This window comes from Serinus canaria, chromosome 8 (assembly GCF_022539315.1).
Source record: "Serinus canaria isolate serCan28SL12 chromosome 8, serCan2020, whole genome shotgun sequence".
Classification (NCBI taxonomy): Eukaryota; Metazoa; Chordata; class Aves; order Passeriformes; family Fringillidae; genus Serinus; species Serinus canaria.
Genome location: NC_066322.1, coordinates 5,686,521 through 5,701,643, shown reverse-complemented (window position 1 = coordinate 5,701,643; position 15,123 = coordinate 5,686,521). Strand labels below are relative to the sequence as shown.

General features: G+C 42.3%; 2 protein-coding genes across 4 annotated transcripts in view; one reads left to right on the top strand and one right to left on the bottom strand.

The window, feature by feature from the left end:
- Positions 1-1,207, bottom strand: part of TUT4 (terminal uridylyl transferase 4) — a 44,193-nt gene extending 42,986 nt beyond the window's left edge. For 2 of the 3 annotated variants that reach the window (XM_030226367.2, XM_030226365.2), the window contains exon 1: positions 1,095-1,207. The gene's annotated coding sequence lies outside the window, so the exon portion shown is untranslated. The remainder of the gene's footprint in view (positions 1-1,094) is intronic. The other variant, XM_030226366.2, reaches the window with a different exon arrangement.
- Positions 1,208-4,836: 3,629 nt separating this feature from the next.
- GPX7 (glutathione peroxidase 7) lies at positions 4,837-13,364 on the top strand. Its single transcript, XM_009088731.4, has 3 exons — positions 4,837-5,090; positions 10,704-10,965; positions 12,800-13,364. Exons 1-3 carry the CDS (start codon positions 4,884-4,886, stop codon positions 12,961-12,963), a joined length of 633 nt encoding a protein of 210 aa, XP_009086979.1. The 5' UTR covers positions 4,837-4,883; the 3' UTR covers positions 12,964-13,364.
- Positions 13,365-15,123: the final 1,759 nt, after the last annotated feature.

The window sequence follows — 15,123 nt, the reverse complement described above, 5'->3', positions numbered from 1 at the left end:
TGGGAACATATCCCTATATATCTTCTGGGAAAAGGTAATTTTATCACAAAATTAATTTTATGAAGATTTTCACTAAAGTTAAGTAGAAAAATGATTAAAAAAAGCTCATTGCAAGATTGGTATTTGTAAAAGAGACCTATTACTCCTAATATAGCATCTTCTGCCAGGTACTGTAATTAAGTCATAGTTCCATGGCTGGCTTACTTTTCTTGTCACGGAAATAATTATGTCATAACTATCTGGGGTCAGACTATCCAAAAAGCAACCACTGAAACTGGGAGCACAAGTCAAAACCATAAACAACATGTATCCTCTATTTTCAAGCAAATTCAACGACCAATAAATCCAGGGCATGGTGCTCAGGAAGCCAAGTGACGTGGAGGTGGCATGGATATAAAAAAAATTATTAGATCCATACTTAGATACAACTATCTTTTTAATGTACTGATCTCTACCTTAGCTTAAATGCAATTGTATTGTTTCTCTGTGTTTTATGAGCTCATCTTCCTTTGATATACCCAGAAACAACCTTAAAAGCCAGGAGGCCTCAGGTAATAGACACATTCAGCCAACTGGCAAATTGCAACATATTGCAAAAGCAGCAGAGTCGTTCAGCTGTATTTGTATACAAAATAAGCCAACAAAAGAGCAGAACCACGTAGGCGAAGGGATGCCTGGGTGTCACTCCAGGCAGATCGTAATCCACGGAAAGGAGAACCTCTCACGGAGGAGCGGGCACGGCTCTCGAGGGCAGCCCCGCACACGGGGCATTCCCCGCGGGCCTCGCCGACTGCGGTGGTCTCTCCCCCCCGCATCATTTAATTCCACGGGGCGTACGAACAACAAACCGCACGCACCAGCTCCGACCCAGCTGCGCCCCCGGGGGCGGCCCCGGCCCCCCGCTGACCTTGCGGCGGCCCCCGCGCCGCGGCCCCCGGCTCTTCCCCCCGCCCGGGCGCGGGGCCCGAGGCCGCGGCGGGCCGTCGAGGCGGGGCAGGGCTGGGGCGGGGGGCGCCGGCGCGGACAGGACCCCGCGAGCCCGCCTCCCCCCGGGCCGCCGCCCCCGGCCGCGGGGAGCCCCCGGGCCCCGGTACCTGTGTGCGGCGCTAGCGGAGCCGGCGCGGCGCCCCCGCCATGCCCGGCTGCGGCTGCTGCAGGCCCCGACGGCAGCGGCTCAGTCCGGCCCGGCCGCCATGTCAGCGGCGCGGTGCATTGTGGGGCGAAGGCGGGCGGGAGCGCCCCGAGGGCGGTGGCGCTGCGGGGCGGCGGCGGCGGGGACCGAGCCGGGCACGGTGCCCACACCGCCCCGGCCCTGCCGGGGAGCCCCCCGTGCCTCAGAACCTCCCCCTTGCTGAGGGGGCGACGCCCCCCTCTCCGCGTCTGCCCCGGCGTTCAGGGCCTCCCCCTGTGCCACAGCGGCAAACGGGGATGAGGGAATAAGGAGCATATTTTTTCTTCTTAATTACCCGCCAAAAGCCATGCTAGTTTTCCCCCTTATTTCTCTTCCCAGGCGTCTTCCGCATACAATCAGCACGGTTGGAAGAGACCTTTAAGATCCCCCAGTCGAACCGTGCATCCCGCACTGCCACAGTACCCCCAAAGCCACAAAACCCACAGCACCCAGCGCCAGCTCCAGACGCCTCCCAAACACCTCCACGGATGGTGACACCCTAGGGCAACCTATTCAGTGCCCGACCACCCTAACGGGGAACAATTTTTTCCTTAGTATCTAATCTGAATCTCCCCTGTCTCAGCGTAGAACCATTTCCTCTGGTCCTCTCCCTGCAGGCACGGCAGAGGGGGCCGGCCCTCCCTCACTACACCCTCCTGTCAGGAGAGCGATGAGGCATCCGCTCCCCAGGCCCTGTGGAGGAGGTTAGGGCTGGCTGGAGCCCGGGCCTTGATCCCCGCTTCCCCAGGGCTTCCCCCCTCCTCCTGCGCTCGGTGGAGAAGAGCAGCTGTGCTCCGGGGACCTGGGGAAATGACTCCGAGCTCCTTGACCTTGGCTATGGAGCTGGCCCCGGCAGCAGCCAGGGACAGTGGCTTGGCCAGCGTGTCTGCTGGCAGACCCACAGGTCTCGGGGGAGAAGAGCCAGCCTGCCGGCTCTTGGCAGTGCTGGACGGTGACCTAAAGGCACTGGCAAGTGCTTGTCTGAGGCAAATCCCTCTGTGATCCAGTACTACCCCTTTTTGGCACTGAAATGTCGTGTTGTTGGCACTTCCTAGCCCAGGCTAAGGAGGCCTTTCCAGGAAAACAAGGCACTAAAAGATCAGTGTTGAACTACGAAAGGGGTTCAAAGGAAACTATTAAAAGTAATATGAATAGTAGTGCTAGAAACACTACCTCAGGGAATCTGTGTAGGCACACAAAAGTTGCAAAATCTGTAATACAGGATTCTGTAAATACTGACAAGACATACTTCTGAATGTGTTGTGAAGTCAGCACAATCCTTAGAGGTAACCTGTATTTTTTTTTTTTTTTTTTGGTTCACTTAAAGTTCACACTTTACAAAATTAGGACTGGGTAGCTCAGGGTATTTGCTCATGGGATTCACCTTTAGCTAGGTGGGCCAGTCCAGGGCAGCAGCAACAGAAACAGCAGTGCTGCAGTGGGAACAACTGAGGTTAAATGGGTGGTGGTTCTAGCCTATTCCAATTTATTTGACAAAGATTTCTATTAGGTTTAGTAGGCCAAAGAGTAAATTGCAGAAGTAGCTAGATTATACTTGCTGCTGGATACAGTCCTCCTAGATCAACATTGAGACATGCTAGTGAGTAAACACACACCAGTTTGCAAACCTGACTGGCATATTTCCTTCAAATGGTTGGATAGACTTTAATGTGACCTGGTTTGGCTCTGAAAACTTGCACCAGTACAAAGCCAACAGTCTTTGACATAGTCTCTATCTCTGTGTTCAGGAACAATGCCTTCTTCTTTGCTGATGTTAAAGAATATTTTATTGCAGGGAGCAATATAGAAACATGGCACTAAAAGAAGAAGCAGAGTTCTACTGCCATTTTTTAAAGAATTCCCACTTCAGTGCCAGTGATCAAAATTTTTCAGATTCTGGGCTCAATTTGGAGGAGAAAATTTGACTCTGAAAGTGACTAAGTTTTATCTAGAAATCAGAGATGATAATCATAAAGCTGTAGGAAGTAGATTTTATAAAGTCCTTTTCTAGAGCAAAACTTGCTTCTAACATTGCAGTATGTGGCCTCATTTTTAGTCCTATAACCAAGCAACTAAAATATTGTTACTCAAAAATGTAAGTGTGTATTGTAGATTTGTTTTTAATTTTCTGACAAAAAAACTCCACGTTATGCTGATGATCAATTTTTTAAAGGTTATCTTTAGAATTTACTAGGTTTTAAAAATCTTTTTAAATGGAAAAGCCCTGTTCTCTTTCTCCAGATATACCTGAAGAAACTCTAAAGCTTCTTAGATAGTTTACTTATAAAATGAGGAAATCATACTTGACAGTCATCTTGGTCAATAGTACAGCCAGGAAAGTATACAGGAAAATACCACTTATCTGCAAAGAAATTCACATTCTCATCACAGTGTATCTTTACTGTAGAGAGCATGACAGAAGATTTTCCATCTATCCATCTATATATTTTTGTCGCATATTACATTATTTCTTGATGTTGTGTGTCTGATTAAACTGAAATTAATATAAAATGTGAAAAATCTGAAATGTTTAATAACTGCAAATATGTTTTTCAACTCGCTATATATGGCTTCTTCCCTTACAGTAATGCCAGTCATGCTTGAATTACCTAAGCAAATTTAATCAAAATGTCAAAGATCTACCAAAATTCTTTAAAAAAAAAAATAAAACAAAAAACCCCAGTGAGATTACAAAATGTAATTTTCTCTTCAAAAGACAAATGTCCAAAATTTCCAAATGCCTTGGAGCAACTCTTGTTTTCTGTAAATCACTGCATTTTCCTTTTCTTTGCCAAGAACTGTCAGAATCATAGCCATCCATGGTTGACCAGTTTCTTGGTCCAAGAAGAAATCAATGACCATCAAAAGCTTTCTATTGTTGTTACTTTGTAAGTACAAATCCTTTTCTTCCAGCAGGCATAGTAGCAAACTGTACAAATTGCTTTTTTTTTTTTGCAAACAACCCAAGAATGACATCAGTGCACTGAGGCAGTGTTTTGGCTCTGAATGTCTGAATGCTTTGATACCAAACTCAGTTCCTGATGCTTTATGGCTTTCTTGCTTGAAAGCCCCCTGGCAATGAGGTTTCTCCATCTCACACAGTGAGATCAGTGGTCTGGCCACTCACTTTACACCAGGCAGGTGCATGCAGAGCTGCATTTCCTGCAGGCCTGGCTGATGTGGCTGGTTTATGTGGCGTGTTGGTGATTCTGGTTTTGCTGACTGAGTGCTGTGACTGGTTCGGAGCACTCCCTCTGTAACCAGTAGCAACCAAACCACTGCTGTCCTTTAACTTTACACCGTAGTCACTACATGCTGCAGTTAGTGCACAAAAAAAGGCCTTTGCAAATCCATCAAAAATCACGAGGATGCAATTAAAGCAGGATCTTTAATAACATCGCTTTGATCCCTGTATGGGCTATTCACTTAAGAGTGGGACTCAGTGATCCTTGCAGGCGCCTTCCAACCCAGAATATTCTGCGATTCTGCGACTGGCATCCCACAGACCGAGCCAACTAGCGCTTTATAGCCATAACCATTCAGCGCAGCCCTTCCGGCACGGGCCGCTCCGTTTCAGAGCGTGTGCACCCGCAGGGAGCTATCCTGGAGCGGGCAGAGCCGCCGGCTGCCGCAAAAGGCCCGTTTGCAGCAGCGAGGCGTTTGCGGCAGCGCGGCCGGGCCGGGGCCGGGCAGAGCGCGGCGGCCGTGCAGCATGCTGGACCCGGAGGGCAGTGTGGAGCACCAGCCTGCCTCCTCCTTCTCCAAAGTCCTCCTCATCCCTCTAGCCATGCTCCTCGCAATTGCAGCGCTCCTGCTCTTAGCCTTTTCCGCTACGCGGCAGAAGGAGCCTGATTTTTACACTTTCAAAGTTGTAAACATCAGGGGCAAGCTTGTGTCTCTGGAGAAGTACAGGGGCTCGGTAAGTGCGGCGGGGAGGGGCGGCTCTCGCCCGGGCTCGCTAACGGGCAGCCCTTGCATGTCGGCGGAGCGAGCGCGGGGAGAGTGCTCGGAGCCTCGGTGCACACGCGTGTGCGTCTGGGCTGCTCACTCTGTCACTCTGTGACTCTGCCCTTTGGCCAACTCGTCTGGCTAACACAGGCTCCTCTTCAATAAAGCGTTTGCAGTCTAACCCCCGTGTGTGTCCGCGTCTTCTGCTGCTGCAGCCGCCTGTAGACGTGGCAGGCAGGGAATGCTGCCCTCCTGCCGATTGCTCTGGATTCTGCCTATTCCATTGGAAGCTCAGGAAGTTTGTGTCTTTCTATAGCTTACTTTTGGAGTTTATTTCTGTCTTTTAACTGCATGACTTATTGTGTGTTATTCTTACTCAAATCCCGTTCCTTTTTAATGTTCTACATTAAAAAAATAAAGGGATTTGATCCGTGGCGAGCGGAGTTAACAGATTTCACTGTAGTTAGTAAAAGCATGAGACATTACAAAGTATCAGAGTATAGCGAAATTGTAACAACATCATGCAAATTCTTCACTCGCTTTTTAGTGAGACGGCAATATGAAGAAGGACACGTAGATAAAAGCACATATGCTTTTATGATGTCTTCTAAATTATGTTTACATCTTATATTAAGTATTTTTAGGCAGAGTTTTCCATACCATTTTAAAACAATCTCCCTGACTATAATCTGATTTTATTTTATTTTATTAGCGGTTTAATCATCTAGAAAAGATCAGTACCTATGGAAAAGTGAAAAGAGAACTTAGCACACTCTTTATACTTAATACTATAACCTTTTATAGCCCCTTTCACAAATTATAGAAACTAAAATCAGCATAAATCCCACAAGTGACACATCTGTGATACAGTCAGGCAGTCCAATAGTTTCACTGCTGCCCAAAAAGGCATCATCACTTCTCATTTTCACCCTTTTTCTCCAGCTTTGTATTTACACCTTCTTTTTCCCTTCTTCAGATGTCCAAGCTCCTGCTGGTCCAGAGCAGCAGGTCACTAAAACATTGGCAGGAAGACAGAGAAGCTGTATAGGGAGATGCACATTTTCCTGAGCTCAGCAGAAATGGATACTGGTGGATTTGGACCAAATGAGAGGCCTAAATCCTACCTGGTCAAAGTCCTCATCCCCCATCATTCACAACTGAGATACAGCAGAACTGCTCTCATGCCCACTTAAATATCTATGCTGGAGAAAAACATGGAAGCTGTTTAATATTGAGCAATATTTGTGCTTTTTAAATGAGCTCCTTCCAAAGGCTCTGTCAATAAATCCTGTTACTGGGGCATGTTTTGTCTGCATGTCATCTGCTAATCTGAATAAGCAAATACCACCTGTAGCCTCTCTATCTCACAGCAAGAATCAACACAGAAAGGAGTTAAGGGGGAACTTGGAAGAATTCCTTACAGCCACTCTGCAGAGGGCTGGGAGTGTTCATCCCCTCTGGAATCTCAGGAACAGGCTGGTTCAGGGTGTGTGCTGTATCCCAGGGCTGTGGTTCCAGGCTGCCCTCAAGGCATGGCTGGTTTCATAAAGGGGAGCTCTAGAGCTGTATCTGGGAAAGATAATACCATTGATGAATGGTATTCTTTGATCTCTGCTAGGCCAGATGGAATAGTTTATTCCAAAAAAGTAACATTCAGCTTCTGTGTAGAATAAAAGATAGATTTGCATTCAGAGATCCTATTAATGTTCAGGCTACCTGCTCTTTGATAATATATGTGGACAATTTTAAAGAAAATTACAGCAATAAAACACATCCCTTTCTGTCATTATGTTGTCAGAACTCAGTATCAAGATAGAAAAAGGTTAATTAAAACTCCCATTTATTTCTTAAAATAAACTTGCTTAAATCTGCAGTTAGATAAGTAAAGTTAAGGTATAGGTTTATCATAATATTTTAAAACTATTAAAAGAAAGAAAATATTATTAAAGTGCTACGTGTGTGCTGGGGGTGTTTTAAGGAAAGTGAGTCACTAGTTAGCTCCTGGAACAATAGTCTGTTAATTGCTAAACCAGCTTTTACCAGCCTTAAGCTTTCTGGCAGATGTAGAGAAGACATTTTCTTCAATTCAGTCACTCAGTTAATTTATTTAAATAACTACTTAATTGGTAGTCAAGAAACTTACCAGGAATCAAAAAAATCCAAGGGCTTTCAGACTCTAAAAAATTAATAAAATCTGCTAATTCTAAAACCACAAGAGCCATGCTAAGTATAAATAATCAGTGCAACTCATGACTGACAGGATCATTCTTCAATAAATCATTAGTAATATAAACTTGTGTCTATTCAGATCATTGAAATTATTTTTTCATAGTAAGAAAAAAAAAGACTGATTGATTCTCTTTCTGTTTGAGTGTGTCTTGATACAAACTATTACCCTCTGTTTTATAGTAAATAAAGGGAGGATTATTACCACTGAGAGAAGAGTTCCACAACTGAAACAGATCCAAAAACTGTCTGGTTCACTGTGTTGTGGAGGTCATCCTTCTGTGGTTTTTCCACGCTACCATAAAATGTTGACCCATACTCATCTACATTAAAAATGAAGGACAGTGATTATGGTTCAACAAGAATCAAGAGGATCCAAACAAGATTAGTTTTCTATCTAATATAATTCAATAATCTTATCTTTTATTAGATGATCTGTATCAGATAAGCTGTAAGAGGCAGTATTCTTACATAAAATAGTACCTATTTGGGAGTCAGAGCTCCCAAACATCAAGTGTTCCCTGCTGTGTTTGTGCCTATCTTGGTGTAATGGTAATCTGCCACCCAGCTAAGTACAGTGGGCTGGGGTGGAATTAAGCAGTGCCAGTGCAATGCCTTTGGAAATCTTGAACCATAGGTACCATGGAAAAGGTACCTATGAACCATGGAAAAGCATTAGGCACTATAACAATGGAAGTATTATTTCTAACGAAATATTGTTATTGAAAGTACTGCTAGGCACTTTGGACCTGGGGCTGCTGCAGTCTGAGCATGTGACATTCCTGGGTGTGGATAGATGCACAGCCACTGAATTGCCACACAAACATTACTATATGTTCCATGAAGGTGACAGCTCAGAGAGTTGGTGCCATCTGACACTTGTGGCTGGTTCTTCCATAGTCACGTGGAGCCAGTTAAGAATTTCTGGGTGTAAAAACCCAAGTACCTGTTGTCTCTGCTGACAGATCCACAAAGGGTTACTTGAAGCTGAGACAGATTCCTAAATCTGTTCCAGGATTTTTTCCCTAAAGGAGTCACTCTGGTGTGAACATTAAGTAAAGCAAGGAGAGTTTTTGCAGTGTTAAATGAGTTCACTACTAGAATGCATGGGTTTTCTAAGCAAAGAGAATAACAGTTTTAAGAGGTGAGACAACAGCTGATAAAGAATTCAGCTGAAATGAAATTATTTTTGTGAGGTCCATTGAACTGTTTGCACTGCACACTAGGTGGTGTGCTTGACTTGCACTCTCAGAGCCCAAAGTCAGGCATATTGAACCTAATTTAAATCATTAATAGTTGTAAGAAGTCAAAGTACAGCCTCTACATGAGGGCAAAAAGAGTGACTATTATTTATTAAAAATAAAATGCAGGCTGAAAAAAAAAATCACCACATGAAATCACTTCTAATACCAGAACATCTGAAAGATAACTCAGGAAAGATTTTTAAAGAATACTTTTAAACATTCATTGAGAAATACTAATAGATCACAGAAGTTTTCACTACATATGTTAGTTATACTTTTAAGAGGTTTGCACTATTAAATTATGGAGTTCAGTAATGGAGAATTCAGTTACAGTGAATGCATATTTCTAAGGAAAAAAAAGAAGCATAATGTGTCTGCCATCCCAAGAAATGCTGAATGTAGTTTCCTTTTGTTTTGGGGGAATATATTTGGAATATGTATATGTTTGCACTGTTGTCACTGTGAGCTATCAAGCCTTTCCCCGTCACGCCAAGAAACCACTGGTTTTAAACAGCTGTAAATTAAAATAGTTGTTGCTTTTTGAGTGGATCCTTTCAAGCCCTCTTTTTACTTAAAATCAAGTAAAAATTATAAAAGCTTAGTTGTTTTCACTGGCAATTCATCCTTCACATCTGTTTTAATATAATCACAATGCCTACACAACTTTATTTCCCCCAAACCTCCAGTGACAAATTCTTACATTACCCTTCTATTTGAGAGCAGGTACCAATAGAGGTGAATTCAGTAAGGTGTATGAATTCTTCTGCATCATGAAAATTCTGAGGCTTAAACTATAATTAAAAAAGCCTTAAAATTTCATGTGGAATAACTAAGTGTGACTTCAGCTCTTAGTGGTACCATTTATCTTTACCTCATACTAAATTACTGTTATCACTATGCTTGATAAATCAGATTAATTGAAAAGAACAGAACTGCCAATAGTTATTTTTTATGTTATTTTTATGCACCTCATCTTATGATCTCATACATTACCCAGATATGTACCTTTATATGCCAGTTAGTTTTCTGACTTTAAAAACACTATGCACATGTAGCCATTTATTTTTCACTAAATATGATTTATTTAACACATCCTCTTTCCTTAAATACTTTTGTATGAAAGTATTAGAATGGACTCAATTTATGTAGAATGAGCAGCAGCTCACACAAAATTTGTGAGAATAACAAAATTATAAGTCTAAAATTCTTAAAGTTATTTAAGGCTAAAATTATCTCCAAAACCAATGAAAAATTCTTCTAGGCTTTGAGAAACTATCATATGTGTTAGTTCAGAGTTAGGTCACTTAATATCCCCAACAAATTCTGCTGTTCCTGTAGTGCTCACCTGTCTGTGACAGCTCCCTCCCAGGTGGATCTGTGCTGGCAGACACGTGCCTGGTGCTCATATCTGACTGACACAACACACAGCATTGAACATGATCCACTGCAGGAGTGACTTCAAAGGATAGTGGGCAGCCTTCACTTGGAATCTCTAATTGAGGCAGTAAACCTTTGTGCAAAAAACTGTTGTCATTTTGTCACAACTGAGTAGATTTACTCTAGAAGTGATGGGAAATTTTATAGCCCCCACTACACAGACCAACCCTATATCCTGTAATTGCTCCTATTAACTTCCAGGTCAAGAGATCTATACTAGCAGTGATTAATGGATCAGACACTTCTGCAAGGACACTTAATTTTGAGCAAGGAAACATGCTGCAGAGGAGATGTTTCACATGAGATAAATAAACAAAAATACATTGATTTGCAAGTTTCTTTCATGCAACTTGGTATCTCTTAGCTGGATAGTCACTTCTTAATTATTCTAAGAAACTGTCCAAAAGGTAGAATGGAAAAACACAGAGTCTCAGTAAATTGAAGATTAAGATTGCTTAGCAGTTGGTTGATTATCTTAATGCTTGCCAAAGAAGAATGCATAAAAGAAATATTAAATCTTCCATTTGTGAGCAGAAGTCAATGTAGTTTCAAATGTGTTCACAGTCACAGTTTCCTAGACATATATTTTTTTCTTTTTAAATAGTCTGCATTCCAGCCTACCTGTTGGAAAACTGACATGTGCAACACATTTTTAAATGTGCTCTCTTGCTCATCAGGTGTCTCTAGTTGTCAACGTTGCAAGTGAGTGTGGGTACACAGACAGCCACTACAAGGCCTTACAGCAGCTGCAGAGAGACCTGGGCCCATACCATTTCAATGTGCTGGCATTCCCCTGCAATCAGTTCGGGCAGCAGGAACCAGACACCAATAAAGAAATTGAGAGCTTTGCACGAAAGACTTATGGTGCCTCCTTCCCCATGTTCAGCAAAACCACAGTCAGTGGAGCTGGTGCAATTCCTGCCTTCAAGTACTTAATTGGTGAGTAACCTGAAATGCTGGAGGGTTGTTTCTCCTGCATAGAAGTCCTCTGACACAAAATACCATCCAAAGAAACAAGAGATGATGTGCTGGCAGAGTTGTCAGGCTTGAAGAGGTCAGAAGTAATATAGTCCCTCCCCCTACACAAGGCAGGCTTTCTCTCTGTCACCTTTGTCTTACCTTCTAAAAAGATCTCCAGAGATGAACACACATCAATAGCAGATGTCTTGTATCAGCTGGTCCAATAAACCTCTACATAGAATACAGGCCTTAAATTCTGTCCTCTAGGCATACAGTACCCTGACCTTCCTTTTTGCACTTTGCAGCCTCTTAAGTGCCCCTCCTGTGACATGAGTGCTGCAGATTGGATTTATAAGATTCATCTCTAGGGCTGTAGGATAAGTGGAAGAGAAGCACATCATAATTTACTTCAACAATCAAAAAGTGAAACCAGGCACTAGACGATGTCCTTGAATATTCTCTTCCTCATTCTCCCCCAAGCACTGGAGTAGCCATACTGCGCAGTTCCTCCAGTTCCAATCTGCTTTAGAGCCAGCACTGACACCTGAAGAGGTTTTGCTGGTTCTTACCAGCCAGCAAGGCAGGATGCTCCCTATCAAGGCACTACTTTTCTTGCACTGAACAAATGCTCTAAATACCATTTAAATGCTATATTAAAATGTCAGTCTTAATCCAATGTGAAGGAAATATCTTTCAGCAATGAAATATAGTAAAGCCCAGTGTGACACAGTATCACTTGAGCTGCATTCTGCAAGGAACATATCCCTGCTGCTTCTCTCCAGCACCACAGTGTTCTCCCAAATCCCACTGAATTTAAACGAGTGTGGGGAGTGTGGATATTATTTTTGACCCCAAGCTCACCTCCTTCCAACTGTCTGTAATGGATTACTCTGCCAGCCAAAGTTCCCTGTAATCCTCTTCACATCCTCCCATCTCTGTTTTGCCAAGGAGAGATGTTCCTGCAGACATGTCCCAGGAAACTTGCAAAACTTGTGTTTCCCTCCTCTCCTGCCTGCAGGGGGAGGCTGCTGGAGGCTGCATCTTTATTCAGCACAACGACAACATAGTTAAAAGTGTGGGTCTGGCTGTGTCTTGATGATACATTGAAATAACTTCTGATTCCTTGTGAGGTTTACCCAGTGTATAATCAGTGGTAAAAAAAGATGTTAATTGTCTGTAGCATCTGTACTTGTGCTTTTAGGGGCATGAGGTTCCTGGTCTATTTGGAAGTTCTGGAAATTTTGTTAGTCACATAGCAGAAGAGTAAAGGGTAAGAGTGTGACTCATGTAAAAGGGTATGTGATCAGGAAGGGGAAAACGGTAGTACTCATTCGTGGATGAAAATTAGGTGGAAACCTGGATCAATTACTATGTTATTTCTTCATGTAGCATTTCTTGAAACAATCTTCTGAAGTACATGGTACTGGGTGCTTTTTGAGGGAAAATTCTGGATAAGCAAGTAATCAGTCCTAGCAAAGCTATATTGTCATGCCAAATTCCATTTTCCTATCAGTGTTCAGCTGTATCAGGTATATCTCTATAGCACAGCCCCACACACAAATACCCTCACACACTTCAACACTGATTATTGAGCTTTCTCCTGGCTCAACCTTCCCTGTTTCCATTAGTCTCCAAGGGACTACTGTCTAGTTAAAGCTGTCTGTCAGAAAATTAATCTTATTCAGTCTGAACTTCCTCTTAATTTTACATTCCTTCTTCCTCTGCAAGGTTAGTCATCAAATTGACATGAAGAAATGTCAGGAATTGACTAATGTGGTTTTCTAATATTTTTTTTTTTTTCTTTCCCCTGTAGCTTCCACAGGAGAAGAACCAACCTGGAACTTCTGGAAATACCTGGTGGACCCCAATGGGAAAGTAGTAAAGGCCTGGGACTCTACTGTCTCTGTTGAAGAAATAAGGCCCCATGTAACAGAACTTGTAAGGAAAATCATCTTAAAGAAGAAAGATGAATTATGACTTTCAAAAATCCCAGCATGCCAATTGCATCTTAATTGAGAATTAGGGCTGGACTTTGTCTTTTCACATTCCAAAAGAGAGGATATAGGGAAAGGAAATTATGACCAGTTGAATCTGTATTCACCATCTAAGAATGCAGAAACCAGCAAGTTAACATGGTCAAAGTAATATGATATTTTTCTCTGACCAAATTCAGTTTGAATTTTCTAGGAAAGAAGAAATCTTCAGCAGTTGTTTCTTCCCCAATTCAATTATTAGTTGTTGGTAACGCTAAAGGAAGTTTGTTTGTATAGGAAGAAAGATCAGAATAATGAGAATGTCCTAGCTGGGATCTCCCTGATATCTGCAAATCTGTTGTCATATTTTGATTGCAAACTGAATAAAATAAACAGTAGAAAGTGCATGATTGATTTAAGGCATGTGCTAAGAAGAGGGCCAAAACAGCTACTTTCAGACCAGGAAGAATTTGCATGTTCCAATTACCACAGCTGAACAGAGCTAATTTCATCTGTATAGAGAGTTTAGAAGGGCCTGGGAAAAACACATCTATAAAGATTAAATGAAAGAAGGATGAAGACAAAGGCTCTGTAAAAATTCTCCAGAGGCCATGAGATGAATTTCTGCATTTTTTCACCTAGATTACCAGATGATATTTAAATAGTTATTTGAACATCTGTAGGACCAGAGTCTATGTGAAATGGCTATTTCTTTCTTCTAGTAGCATTTTGCCTTAAATTACTCTTCCCTCATAAAACTCATGTTAAATTTATTTTTCAGTTTATGACGCTATCTAATTTTGCTGCATGTACAGACAAACATCAGACAACCGACATTTTTTTCCCATGGAAATAATTTTTCAAATATTTAATTCTTGCATAATGTTATATAGTTTAATACCACATTAGTGTTACAAATGCTTAGTGGAGGCTTTTTCAACTGTAGCAGTCAGGCATTTGCTCAGACTTCAGAAATCCCTAGCTCATGCCAAAATAATAACACTAACATTTGCAGCCTCATTGTTCCTTGACAGAAACCCTTTGAAAATCTTGTCAGGAAGAACTCTTTTTATCTCAGCAGAAACCAAATGTTCCCATCCTGTTAACCTCAGGATGCCTTATGAAGAATCTAGCCTTGTCCAGCTGCATTATTATTGACAAGTGAAAGCCTTTTTTGTGCTTTTTGAGGCTTTCAAGTAGCACAGACAACGTTTGTCCATACTGCTGTCAGGGCCCATGTGTACAAATAAGTCTTAAGTGACCCGACCATGGTAAAGACTTTTCCCAGCTCCTCAGTGCCATTAGAGCTCTTCAGCATCCAAACAGGCTCTTGTTGAAATCAAAGGCAAATATTATGGCATGGCCTGGCTCACAGGAAATAGGGGAAAGAAGAATACTGACTGGACTCGTTCTGTGGAGTTCTCCATGGAATTAAGAGCTCCAGGAACTTTAGGATTTGCAGGAAGAACACGAAAGGTGGAGATTATTCTGCACAAAACAATCTCAAATTGCCTGAAAGAAGCTGAGAACAAGTTTTTTTAAGTTTCAGTGAAAAAAAAAAGAGGGGGTGGAAGAGAGAATAAAAGGAAGAAGGAAGAAGCAATAGAAGAACATAAGTAAAACGAGAAATCAAGTAAAACAGAAATGAGAAGGAAATGAAAAGACAGTTTGCAGCCAAATAATCTTGGGGACAAAAGGGGCGCGGAAATGTTCAAGTCTGAACATTGATACTAATGAGTATGTTCCAAGCTCTATCAGCTACTTCTCACTTGAACTGTAACCTAAGAGTGCAGGAAATTGATGCTTGTGGCAGTGAATATCTGTATTTTCCTCATCTGATGGTGAGAGAAGTGAACTCTATGCCTGATTCAGTAATTTAGTCTATTCTTACATGGATCACTCTAAGACAATGGTTGCTAAGGATATCACAAAGGAAGGAAAATCAGGCCCATCTGATACTATGCAGGGACAGAGAATCCAACTCCTAGAAAAGGAGATCTTTTTTACTCCACAGACTGTTTCTCTTTTCTCTGTCCTTTGATGCTAATGCAGTGCCCCAGCACGCTGTTAGCACGTTCTGCAGGGCTTGAAATTTTCTCCTTAGAAAGCTTGTTTCTATTTTATACCTAAAGCCTGGATGAGACCAAACCAGGCTCTGAAAAAT